Source organism: Neoarius graeffei, chromosome 9, assembly GCF_027579695.1.
Source record: "Neoarius graeffei isolate fNeoGra1 chromosome 9, fNeoGra1.pri, whole genome shotgun sequence".
Taxonomy (NCBI): Eukaryota; Metazoa; Chordata; class Actinopteri; order Siluriformes; family Ariidae; genus Neoarius; species Neoarius graeffei.
Window position 1 is genome coordinate 75,976,929 of NC_083577.1, and position 12,305 is coordinate 75,989,233.

The following is a 12,305-nucleotide window of genomic DNA, read 5'->3' on the forward strand; positions in this document are numbered from 1 at the left end:
CCAAGCCTCCACAGGGTTCTCCCCGTTTGAATTATTATACGGGCGTAAGCCGCGCGGCATCCTAAATGTGCTGCGGGAAAATTGGGAGGAGGGACCTTCACCAAGTAAAAACGAAATCCAATACGTTATTGACCTGCGCGCAAAACTCCACACACTCACGCACCTAACTCAGGAGAATTTGCGGCAGGCCCAAGAACGACAGACCTGCCTGTATGACAAGGGTACGCGCCTTAGTGAGTTTGCACCGGGAGAGAAAGTACTCGTACTGTTGCCCACATCGCGCTCCAAATTAGTCGCCAAGTGCCAAGGACCCTTTGAGGTCACACGGCGAGTCGGGGACATTGACTATGAGGTGAGGCAAACGGATAGGGGTGGGGCGCTCCAGATTTACCACCTCAACCTGCTCAAACTCTGGAACGAGGAGGTCCCCGTGGCGTTGGTGTCGGTGGTTCCGGAGAAGGCGGAGCTGGGGCCGGAGGTGCAAAAGGGAACATTGGTATCGCGTACCTCTCCGGTCCCCTGTGGAGACCACCTCTCCCCGACCCAACTCGCGGAGGTTGCCCAGTTGCAGACCGAGTTTTCGGACGTGTTCTCGCCCCTGCCCGGCCACACCAACCTCATAGAGCACCACATTGAGATGCCCCCGGGGGTGGTAGTGTGTAGCCGCCCTTACAGGTTACCCGAGCACAAGAAAAAAGTGGTTCGGGAAGAACTCGAGGCCATGCTCGAAATGGGCATCGTCAAGGAGTCCCACAGTGACTGGAGCAGCCCGGTGGTCTTGGTACCCAAGGCCGATGGGTCGGTCCGGTTCTGTGTCGACTATAGAAATTCGATGCGTACCCAATGCCTTGTATTGATGAGTTGCTTGATCGGCTAGGCACGGCTCATTTTTACTCGACACTGGATTTAACAAAGGGTTATTGGCAGATCCCCTTGACTCCATTATCCCGGGAAAAGACGGCCTTTTCCACACCGTTCGGCTTACACCAATTCGTCACACTTCCTTTTGGGCTGTTTGGGGCGTCCACTACGTTTCAGCGGCTGATGGACAGGGTCCTCCGCCCCCACGCCACCTATGCGGCCGCATACCTTGACGATATCATTATTTATAGTAATGACTGGCAGCGGCACTTACAACACCTGAGGGCCGTCCACAAGTCGCTGAGGCGAGAAGGTCTCACAGCCAACCCAAAGAAGTGTGCGATTGGGCGGGTGGAAGTACGGTATCTGGGCTTCCACTTGGGCAATGGGCAGGTGCGTCCCCAAATTAACAAGACCGCAGCAATTGCGGCCTGCCCGAGGCCCAAGACCAAAAAGGGGGTGAGACAGTTCCTGGGGCTGGCTGGCTACTATCACAGGTTTATACCTAATTATTTGGACATCACCAGCCCACTGACTGATCTCACTAAAAAGGGGGCACCAGATCCGGTCCAGTGGACAGAGCAGTGCCAGCGGGCTTTCTCTGAGGTAAAGGCTGCACTGTGCGGGGGGGCCACTATTACACTCCCCTGACTTTTCTCTCCCTTTTATGTTACAGACGGATGCGTCGGACAGAGGGCTGGGGGCCGTGTTGTCCCAGGAGGTGGAGGGGGAGGATCGTCCCGTGCTGTACATCAGCAGAAAGCTGTCGGTACGCAAGGGGCGCTACAGCACGATAGAAAAGGAGTGCCTTGCGATCAAGTGGGCGGTCCTCGCCCTCTGCTACTACCTGCTGGGGTGCCCTTTCACACTCTGTTCAGACCACGCGCCCCTCCAGTGGCTCCACCGCATGAAGGATGCCAACGCGTGGATCACCCGTTGGTATCTGGCACTCCAACCCTTTAATTTCAAGGTGATCCACAGGCCGGGGGCGCAGATGGTTGTGGCGGACTTTCTGTCCCGTCAAGGGGGGGGGGAGTCGGCTGCAGGCCGGACGACTGCCCGGCCTGAATCGGGCGGTGGGGGTATGTGGCAGCGGGGGCGTGGTCAAGCGCCGGCCTGTGACAGGAGGGCGGAGTCAGGGAAGGTAAGTGGCAGAATCACTACACCTGTCGTTAATTAATGTTTGTGTGTCTTCCCAGTGACCGCGCCCTATTTAGGGAGAGAGCGCGAGAGCAGAGGGAGCTCTCTCCCCAGCCAGACGACTTGTGTGTGTGTGTGTCCGTGTGCATGGCTGAGAGAGTGGTGTTTACATCTGAAAAGAGCAAAAATAAACAAAGTGATTGAACTTTATTCTGGCCTGCCGTCCTTCTGTGCTCCACCCACTTACACGAACTGTCACAGTTATATACGAGGGAAAGGAAACACAGGACAAACTTAATAAATATCGGCGGACAGCGAGCACCTTGGTGTGATCAGTTATTCATTTAGCGACAGAATGATGTAACTGTCAGTGCACAGTCAAAGGTAAACCTGTAGATGGCAGTAGTGCAACACTGGATGCCAGCTGCCATAAAACCCAAAAGAAGAAGGTAAACCTGCGCATGCGCACACACACGAACTTCCTCTGTCTGCTTAACTGCACGAAGCAAGTGATTTTATGCACATTATTTGCTCGGGAATCCCCTCAAATTAAATAACTTCCCAGCCACAGAATGGCCTGATATTTTATGAGATATTACAGAAATAAACTTATATCACAATGACCAAATTTCAGAGGGAACTAAATTTCACCAATTTTATGAAATCGAAAGGCCGTCTAGCTTTAACTGCATAGACCTTACTGCAGTGTCCAGCTTCGTGGCTCCAAAGGAAGTAGGTTACTTTAAGGGTCAACATCTAACTTCTGATGTAATCTAAAATCTGATTGGTTGAAATTAATTTATGGGAATACAAACTGTCCTGGCGGCACGGTGGTGTAGTGGTTAGCACTGTCGCCTCACAGCAAGAAGGTCCGGGTTCGAGCCCCGTGGCCGCCGAGGGCCTTTCTGTGCGGAGTTTGCATGTTCTCCCCGTGTCCGCGTGGGTTTCCTCCGGGTGTTCCGGTTTCCCCCACAGTCCAAAGACATGCAGGTTAGGTTAACTGGTGACTCTAAATTGAGTGTGAATGGTTGTCTGTGTCTATTGCCCCTTTTCCACCAAAGCAGTTCCTGGGCTGGTTCGGGGCCAGTGCTTAGTTTGGAACCGGGTTTTCTGTTTCCACTGACAAAGAACTGGCTCTGGGGCCAGAAAAACCGGTTCCGGGCTAGCACCAGCTCTCTGCTGGGCCAGAGGAAAGAACCGCTTACGTCAGCGGGGAGGCGGAGTTGTTAAGACCAATAACAAGACCGTGAAAGATCGCCATTTTTAAGCGACGAGAAGCAGCAGCTGTACAAATGCGAAGACATCCATTATTATTGTTGTTGTTGTTGTTGCTGCTGCTGCTTCTTCCGTGTTGTTTTTGCTTTGATATTCGCGCCAAGGTTTATGTAAACGTAGCACTGTAACTGACGTATACAGCGACGTAATGACGTGACTCCGCTTAGCACCGCGAGCTATGGAAAAGCAAACTGGTTTTCAGCTGGCTCGCAAGTTGAACGAGTTGTGAACCAGCAGCAGCACTGGCCCCGAACCAGCCCTGGAACTGATTTGGTGGAAAAGGGGTATATGTGTCAGCCCTGTGATGACCTGGCGACTTGTCCAGGGTGTACCCCGCCTCTCGCCCATAGTCAGCTGGGATAGGCTCCAGCTTGCCTGCGACCCTGTAGAACAGGATAAAGTGGCTAGAGATAATGAGATGAATGAGACAAACTGTCCCAAGTCTCCCCCGTCCCAGGTTTTCCCGATCTCCGCTGCTGAACTATGTATAAGATATGCACCTGCTAAGTAAAACAATGTAGTATAAAATGCCACGACACCTTATGTTATACAGGATCTTAGATGTAAGTTTCCAATTGTCCTTACATGTTTTGAGCATTGACTGGTAGCAGCCTGCTTTTGAAACTGTCCATTGGCATTTATGAAATGTGATGAGGAAAGGAGAAAATTCCTCTTTCGTTTAAGTGCATTTAAGTGTAAGGTCTGAAAAGCAAAAAAATCAAGAGTCAAAAATATATGCAATAAAACAGTACATTTTTATTGAAGTTTTATTAATACAACACACACAGTTTATGCTTCCTTACGCATAAAATGCATTTCTCACACCCAAGGTCATTATACATTAAAAAATAATAAACACATTTATGAAAAAGACTGTATCACCATGAGCATAAATTGAGCAAATAAAATAAACTTTATTATGCACATACTAGATATGAGATACATAAAATATTTTTGAGTGGTAAATTTTAACTGAAATTTCTGTCATATGTAAAACTGCTGTGTTTACTGGCACTTTTATTTCGTTTATCTTTCTATTTTGCTGAAACTGCAGTGGTTAAACACTAGGGTTCTTCTGTAATTGAGATTATTTGATTTACAGCAAATTGATTTTACCAGGGTGGGGAAATGGTCGAGTATCGGATTATTCTAGCTAAGCTCTTGTTCAATTTTCCTGCTGTAATTTCACTCGAGGAACAAATGCAAGTAGGCAGGGGGAAAAAAAACTATTTATACACACCCTGGGCTTATGTTACAGCATGAACATGTTTGCCTTGTTGCATTCAAATGACTGAAGCAATTAAAGGGGAAAAGTGCACATTAAGTGGGAGAAAAGCTCACTGCTGTGTACCCATTTACGCATAACACACTTCAAGTTACGAAGCAATATCAGTGGAACACACAAAACAGTCATGGCAAACAGAAATAAACAGATTTAAAAGAAAGAATATATATATATATATATATATATATATATATATATAGTTCTTTCTTTTAAATCTGTTTATTTCTGTTTGCCATGACTGTTTTGTGTGTTCCACTGATATTGCTTCGTAACTTGAAGTGTTATGCGTTAAGATATATATATATATATATATATATATATATATGACACCATACCCAGAACTAAAAAACAACAACAACCCCCCCCCAATTTTCAGACCAAACAAAAGACTCAAACAGAATGGCCAGATGGATCCACATCAAGCCCCCCCCCAAAAAAAGTCCACATTATGAATAGCAGTAAGCAAAAACATTCATAAAAAAATAAGAATTTTTTTGTATGGCACTGAGAAGCCTTGCTGTTCTCATCCAAAGAGAGATGCATTCAACATATACACCTCATATACACATCACACACGAGGTGGAAAACAGAAATATCAAAAGCCGTTGGACTCGGGGCTGCTGCTTCACAGTCGAGTCTACTCCTCATCCTGGTAACCCTGGTCCAGGTGCTGCTGTGCTAGATTCGGGTGGCGCCGCAGATGGCCCAGCTCCTGTGAGGACGCCTCATCACCCTGAGACTCGCGGCCCAAGTCACGAAGACTGCATTCAGCTCTTGCACCTGGGTTGCCATGGAGTATGAAACGTGGGTAGACCGAGGCCGTCTGACTGGCTTGATGTTGTTGGTGGCGGCACCTTGCACGGCTCTGGAATATGTCACGGACGCCACTGATGCCCAAGTGCGAGATCTCGAGCACGGTGAGCAGCAGGCAGAGGGAGCTCACGGCATACGTGATGAGCAGGAAGACGGTCTTCTCGGTGGGACGCGACACAAAGCAATCCACTGTGGGGGGACATGGGCTACGCGAACACACGTATGACGGAGCCACCACAAACCCATACAGCAGACACTGGCCAGACAGGAAGGCCACCTCGAAAGCCGCACGTAAAAAAAGCTGCAGCACGTATGCCTTCATCAGGCCATCACGCTTGATCCGTCTCCGGCCGTCATGTTTCTTCCTCTCATCCTTCTTTTCTTTTTCCTTGTCATTTTCTGGCTCGATCTCCTCGGTGATCATGGGGTCCTCCTTACCACTGTCCTCAGCCTCCTCGCAGTTTTGGTTGGCACTGCGGTTTACCAGAGGCATGCGTTTGCGCCTACCCCGTGGTCCGTAATCATCGTCCTCCATGCGTGCGATCTTGTGCATGGCAAAGGCAAGGTACAGAATAGAGGGTGTGGTGATCATGATGGTCTGAAAAACCCAGAACCTTACATGCGAGAGTGGTGCAAATGCATTATAGCACATATTTTTGCAACTAGGCTGGGTTGTATTGCATATAAACTCGCTCTCTTCATCTTTGTATATCGTCTCGGCACCCACCACGGTCAGTACAATCCGGAACACAATGAGCAGCGTAAGCGACAGCTTGCCCACAAATGTTGAGTGGTTGGAGAGCTCCACCAGGAGACGCATCAGGAAACTCCAACTCATGTCGTCACTGCTACAGCACGCTGGTCAGTACTGTTCAAGAAAAATGAAAAATTAGGACTCATTCAGGGTTTTTTCTAGAAAAATTTAGTATGAGGGCGCTCACCATGGCGAGGGAGCGGAGGGGAGATGGTGCCGGTTGTCCCCCCCCGCCGTGCAAAGCCTTTGAAAAATGCTCCAATGGGACATTCTGAGGCTATCTGAGAGGGAAATTGTAACAAATTGTCTGTCAACATTGAAAAAGAAAAGGAAGGCCAAAAAAAAAAAAAATAGTGTGTTTCCGGTAACATGAAATACTAAAATAAGGTCGGTAGGTAGGAAAGTTTTTTTTTCCTTAATTTTTTTTTTATTTTGTTCGAAAAAATTAACACAAGTAAACATCTTACAAAATATTATTTTGGCACAGAATCCACACATCATAATAAAATAAGTGTTTTAAATCTTTAAACGAATAAAAAAATATCGCGAGAGTTTGAGTTATGATCTACGGAAGCGATATTTCATGATATTTTCATGTAATAACGTGAAAACACCTTATCAAGAAATAACGTGAAAATAACGTCCTAGGCTAGGCTCCTTCCATTAAAAGCAGACGGCCTAGCGTAGCCTATTGTAGAACTTGGGTCGAGCAAAAACATGGCTGAATCCTGAATGACTCCTATTTGTATAAATAGGGGACTACATAGGCGGCAAAATGTAGTGTTTTTCCCTGCCATGGAAGTACACTTGTATACTGAAAAGGAAGCAATTTGCATTACAGCCTTGAATGAGGATTCAAAATGGCGGCTCGGCTCAGTTTATGCAGGAGGGCTGATAGAAGTGGCGAAACATTTTACTTTTTATCGTTTCTTTCACAACTTGAATGCGTTGAAACAAAAAATTATGACAAACTAACGCCGCTTACACTAAAATATAGAGGGAAATTTGTAATCAAAACTTTACGGTCGGCAATTTCGACGCGGAAATTCTCGATCGGTCGGGTTACCGGAAACACACTATTTTTTTTTTATTTGGCCTAATCATCTTCTGCCCTGGACAGTCTTTGGCTTTCTTCCGCTTCATGCCGCGGGATGACATCTTTAAATGCCCAAGTGTCAACAAAAACAACTCGCGAATTACTTCTGTCAAAAGCTCCCGCGCCGGTGGGTGAAAGGTCATTCAGTCTCGAGAAATCTCGCTCTACAAGTCAGCTGACCTTGTTTGCAACCCATGTCAAACCTCGCGAGAGCAGCCGCGACAAGTAAACAACTAAACAACATGGCGCCTCAGTCTGGAAAACGCCAATTCGGATTGTTTTTGCACCGTCTGGCGGTGTATCTACTATGATTGGAATATTTTTGGAGCAATTATAACGTATTTGATGATTAGACACATTGTCACGTAGTGTTGCTGGGATGTTTTCACGGAGTCGGTAAGGGGGCGCAGCGCCCCTGTTCCCCCGTTTAGACGAAAGCCTAAGTGCATTTAAGTGTAAGGTCTGAAAAGCAAAAAAAAGTCAAAAATATATGCAATAAAACAGTACATTTTTATTGAAGTTTTATTAATACAACACACACAGTTTATGCTTCCTTACGCATAAAATGCATTTCTCACACCCAAGGTCATTATACATTAAAAAATAATAAACACATTTATGAAAAAGACTGTATCACCATGAGCATAAATTGAGCAAATAAAATAAACTTTATTATGCACATACTAGATATGAGATACATAAAATATTTTTGAGTGGTAAATTTTAACTGAAATTTCTGTCATATGTAAAACTGCTGTGTTTACTGGCACTTTTATTTCGTTTATCTTTCTATTTTGCTGAAACTGCAGTGGTTAAACACTAGGGTTCTTCTGTAATTGAGATTATTTGATTTACAGCAAATTGATTTTACCAGGGTGGGGAAATGGTCGAGTATCGGATTATTCTAGCTAAGCTCTTGTTCAATTTTCCTGCTGTAATTTCACTCGAGGAACAAATGCAAGTAGGCAGGGGGAAAAAAAACTATTTATACACACCCTGGGCTTATGTTACAGCATGAACATGTTTGCCTTGTTGCATTCAAATGACTGAAGCAATTAAAGGGGAAAAGTGCACATTAAGTGGGAGAAAAGCTCACTGCTGTGTACCCATTTACGCATAACACACTTCAAGTTACGAAGGTATTTTAGAACTAGGGTTCTTCTGTAATTGAGATTATTTGATTTACAGCAAATTGATTTTACCAGGGTGGGGAAATGGTCGAGTATCGGATTATTCTAGCTAAGCCTGGGGTGCCATGGTAACGGCCCGATTGGTCATCACATCCGGCCCGGTGGTTCATGAGACTTTTTTTTTAATAATAAATTAATAAAAATCGAATGTTTTGGGGGGTTTTTTCGTAATGATTTTAAATCTAATGTTTCAATTTGATTCCATTTTCGTGTAATCCATCGGTTCGTTTTTAGCTGCTCTCTGCTTGCTGCAGCACGCGCAGGTGCAATGACCCGGATTTAATGTAGAGTAGGCTAGTTGTTGCTCGTTCACAAGATGTTGTCTAAAAAGAGAAAAGTTGATTCTGAGGGTCGCATCTTTCAGGAAAAATGGAGAGAGAAATACTTTTTCTGGGAAGTAGGGGGAAAACCTGTTTGTCTGATTTGTTCGCAACAAGTGGCTGTACCGAAGGAATACAATGTCAAAAGACATTACGAGACCCACGCCGACAAATACAGCCAATTCACCGGGCAACGCAGGACTGAAAAGCTAAATGAGCTTGCCTCAAACCTTCAAAAACAGCAAGCAGCTTTCTCAAAGTCTCGAGAGACACATGAAGGTTCGTTTTAATATCATACATCATCTTCAGTTCTCCTTTAATGTTAAATGCGGCTGTTTTCAAAGAGGGGTGTCTCAATATCTTTGTTGTACATTTTATTTCATGTTAGGGGCAGTGAAGGCGAGCTACATCATCGCGTGGGAGATCGCAAAAGTGTCCAAGCCATTTTCGGAGGGTGCATTCGTCAAGACGTGCATGCTCAAGGCAGCCGACCTAGTGTGTCCAGAAAAGCGACAAGCTTTTGCGAACATCAGCTTATCCCGAACTACGGTGACCGAGAGAGTGGAAGAACTCTCCAGCGACTTGAACAGCCAACTTAAAGAGAAGATTAAGTCCTTCATCGCGTTCTCCATTGCTCTCGATGAGCGCACTGATGTGGCCCAGTTAGCGATATTTATTCGCGGAGTGGATGCTTCTTTAAACATCACTGAGGAGTTTGTTTCCCTTGTGCCTATGACAGACACCACTACAGCTAACGACTTGTATGTTAGCCTTGTCGGGGCCCTTGACAATCTGGAGGTGGACTGGAGTCGAGCTGTCAGTGTGGCTACGGACGGTGCACCTTCCATGGTAGGTAGGAAGACCGGAGTGGTTACGAAGTTGAGAGAAAAGGTACGTGAGGCTAATCCAGAACGGGTATTTTGGAACTTTCACTGCATATTACACCAAGAGGCTTTGTGCTGCAAAAGTCTGAAAATGGAGCATGTTATGAGCGTTGTTCTTGCCACTGTGAATTTTATCAGAGCAAGAGGACTTAACCATCGGCAGTTTGATGTTTTTCTTTTGGAAAATGACATTCATCAGGGCCTTCCCTATCATACCGATGTGCGTTGGTTGAGCAGAGGCACAGTTCTCAAACAGTTTTTCAAATTACGCACTGAAATAGCAGAGTTTATGGAGGCGAAAGGGAAGCCCGTGGAGGAATTGGATGACCCCGACTGGACTAGAGACCTTGCCTTTTTAGTGGACATAACGGAACACTTAAATTTCTTGAACGTTACAATGCAAGGTCGCAACAAACTCGTCACCGAGTATTACGACAGTGTCCGTGCATTTCAAAGTAAACTTTCATTATGGAAGACGCAGCTCTGCAAGCGCAATGCAGCCCACTTCCCCTCTCTAAAATCTCTGCCTCTCAATGATCAGAGTATGGACAAGTATGCAAGTTTGCTTTCAGAACTCATGCATGAGTTTGCCAATCGTTTCACGGTTTTCTCTGAACTGGAAAAGGACTTTGCGCTTTTTCGCTCTCCATTCACGACAGACGCTTCTGAGGTCCCAGAGGCGATGCAAATAGAACTCATAGACCTGCAGTGTTGCGCGCCGTTGAAGGATAAATACGCATCTGTTGGAATCCAATCTTTCTATCAGTCATTGCCATCAGAGTACCCAATTATCACGGCCTTTGCCGGTAAAATACTCTGTATGTTCGGGACAACATATTTATGTGAACAGGCATTTTCAGTAATGAATATTAATAAATCGAAACTGCGTAGTCATCTGACCCATGGACATCTCAACGATGTCATGAAAATAGCAACTGCCCAGAGTCTGTCCCCCAATGTCGACAAGCTGGTAAAAAGTCAAAGACTTCTGGCTTCCACATGTAAAATGTAGCTGGTATTTCTCCCCCATGTAACCTTGTGCTGTGTGCTTGAGGGGGAATAAACAGGATGGGTGTGTGGAAATATATGTGGGACTTGACCAGCAAAGTTAATGTGCCATCTGTAGTTTGTTTTTATTGGTATGTTCAGTCATATTTGGCTCTTTTAAACTAATGCTACTGGATATTTAGTCACTTGACCTATTGGTGGAATTATTTACCCTGGCACTTCTTTCTTTTGACTCGTTTAGGCCTACTTGCCAATCGTTTTAATTGGCCTAATTAGGCCTATGCATTGACATGTTTTTGATGTGCAAGATCAATAAATCTGATCTAAGTCATTTACAGTTTACACTTGTGTTATTTGTGTCTTAGTCCATTTCTGTAGCATTTTTTTTAATAAATGTAGGCTACTTGCATGCTTAGACTGTCACATTTTCAGAGGGTAAATTGCTTTTGTCTGCCATGTTATTGTGCGCCTCATTTTGAGGCTATAGCTTTACAATTCCTTTTGGGCGTATAGGCCTTCAAAAATCATATAAAATAATGACCTTTTGTTGAGTTAGTGTCTGGTCTTTTCAGGCCAAAAGTGTAATTCGGCCCCCAAGGTCCCACTTGAAAAAAATCTGGCCCCCTTACCAATTTCACCCTGGCACCCCTGAGCTAAGCTCTTGTTCAATTTTCCTGCTTTAATTTCACTCGAGGAACAAATGCAAGTAGGCAGGGGGAAAAAAACTATTTATACACACCCTGGGCTTATGTTACAGCATGAACATGTTTGCCTTGTTGCATTCAAATGACTGAAGCAATTAAAGGGGAAAAGTAGAGCTGTGCAATATATCGTATTTTTATCACAATATCGATATTGGTGTCAAACGATATCAAAATTCATAATATCGATATGAAACGATTTTTTGTCATTTGTAAGGTAAAACGAACCCTTCTGTCCCCTAAGGCACACCGTAGCCTTGTATACGTCATCCATTCTACTCCCGCGATATATCCGCAACAGTAAAAAATCAGTTCTTCTGTTTTCATACGTGTCGGGTGATTTAATATATTGATTTGTTAATATGTTGTTTGATTTGCTTGCTAATTGTTATAATAATACAATTAACATATATTTACGTCATATTTTTGGATGTGGGACTGGGTAATGTAAAAATGGCATCTACGGAAGAAAACAAGCACAACAATAATAGCACATATCCAGCTTGCTAGCTGTGTTAGATGTGTTAAACCGTGTGGATTTAAGTGGAATAATTGCGAGTCGTCCTGTGGTCAAGGCAGCGTTTTAAGGTAAGGCAATTTGGTTATTAATGTTGCCCGCCGCGGCATGTTTACTTGGGTTCATTTGATTTTGACTTGTGCATCTGCAGCTAGCATCATGCTTTGAAGTAGGTTCTGCTAAGGACGGGTTTATTGCGCGATGTAGACAGACTCAGATGTAATTACATTGTTTTTAAAATTCCGTGCGCTTAAAACGGTGTCCCCTTGCTAATCATGTAGCCCTAATCATGTGTTGCTTTTACTTTTCGAGTGAAATATCTCTGCAAATGGTATTTCAATGCTGACATGCCAAAAAGATAGCGGAGTCCACATTTGGAAGATGAAGGAAGAGAAGCCTGATGCTTGAAAATAGATCGCTTAATCCACAACGCATATCTGTATTTGAGACATAACCTGCAA

At 44.8% G+C, this 12,305-nt stretch overlaps 2 protein-coding genes across 2 annotated transcripts; one reads left to right on the forward strand and one right to left on the reverse strand.

The window, feature by feature from the left end:
* Positions 1-5,198: 5,198 nt before the first annotated feature.
* Positions 5,199-6,212, reverse strand: LOC132891354 (gap junction gamma-1 protein-like). The gene has a single exon (XM_060928867.1). It carries the CDS (start codon positions 6,210-6,212, stop codon positions 5,199-5,201), a length of 1,014 nt encoding a protein of 337 aa, XP_060784850.1.
* A 2,381-nt stretch (positions 6,213-8,593) lies between these two features.
* Positions 8,594-9,771, forward strand: LOC132892190 (general transcription factor II-I repeat domain-containing protein 2-like). Its single transcript, XM_060930583.1, has 3 exons — positions 8,594-9,013; positions 9,123-9,625; positions 9,757-9,771. Exons 1-3 carry the CDS (start codon positions 8,731-8,733, stop codon positions 9,769-9,771), a joined length of 801 nt encoding a protein of 266 aa, XP_060786566.1. The 5' UTR covers positions 8,594-8,730.
* Positions 9,772-12,305: the final 2,534 nt, after the last annotated feature.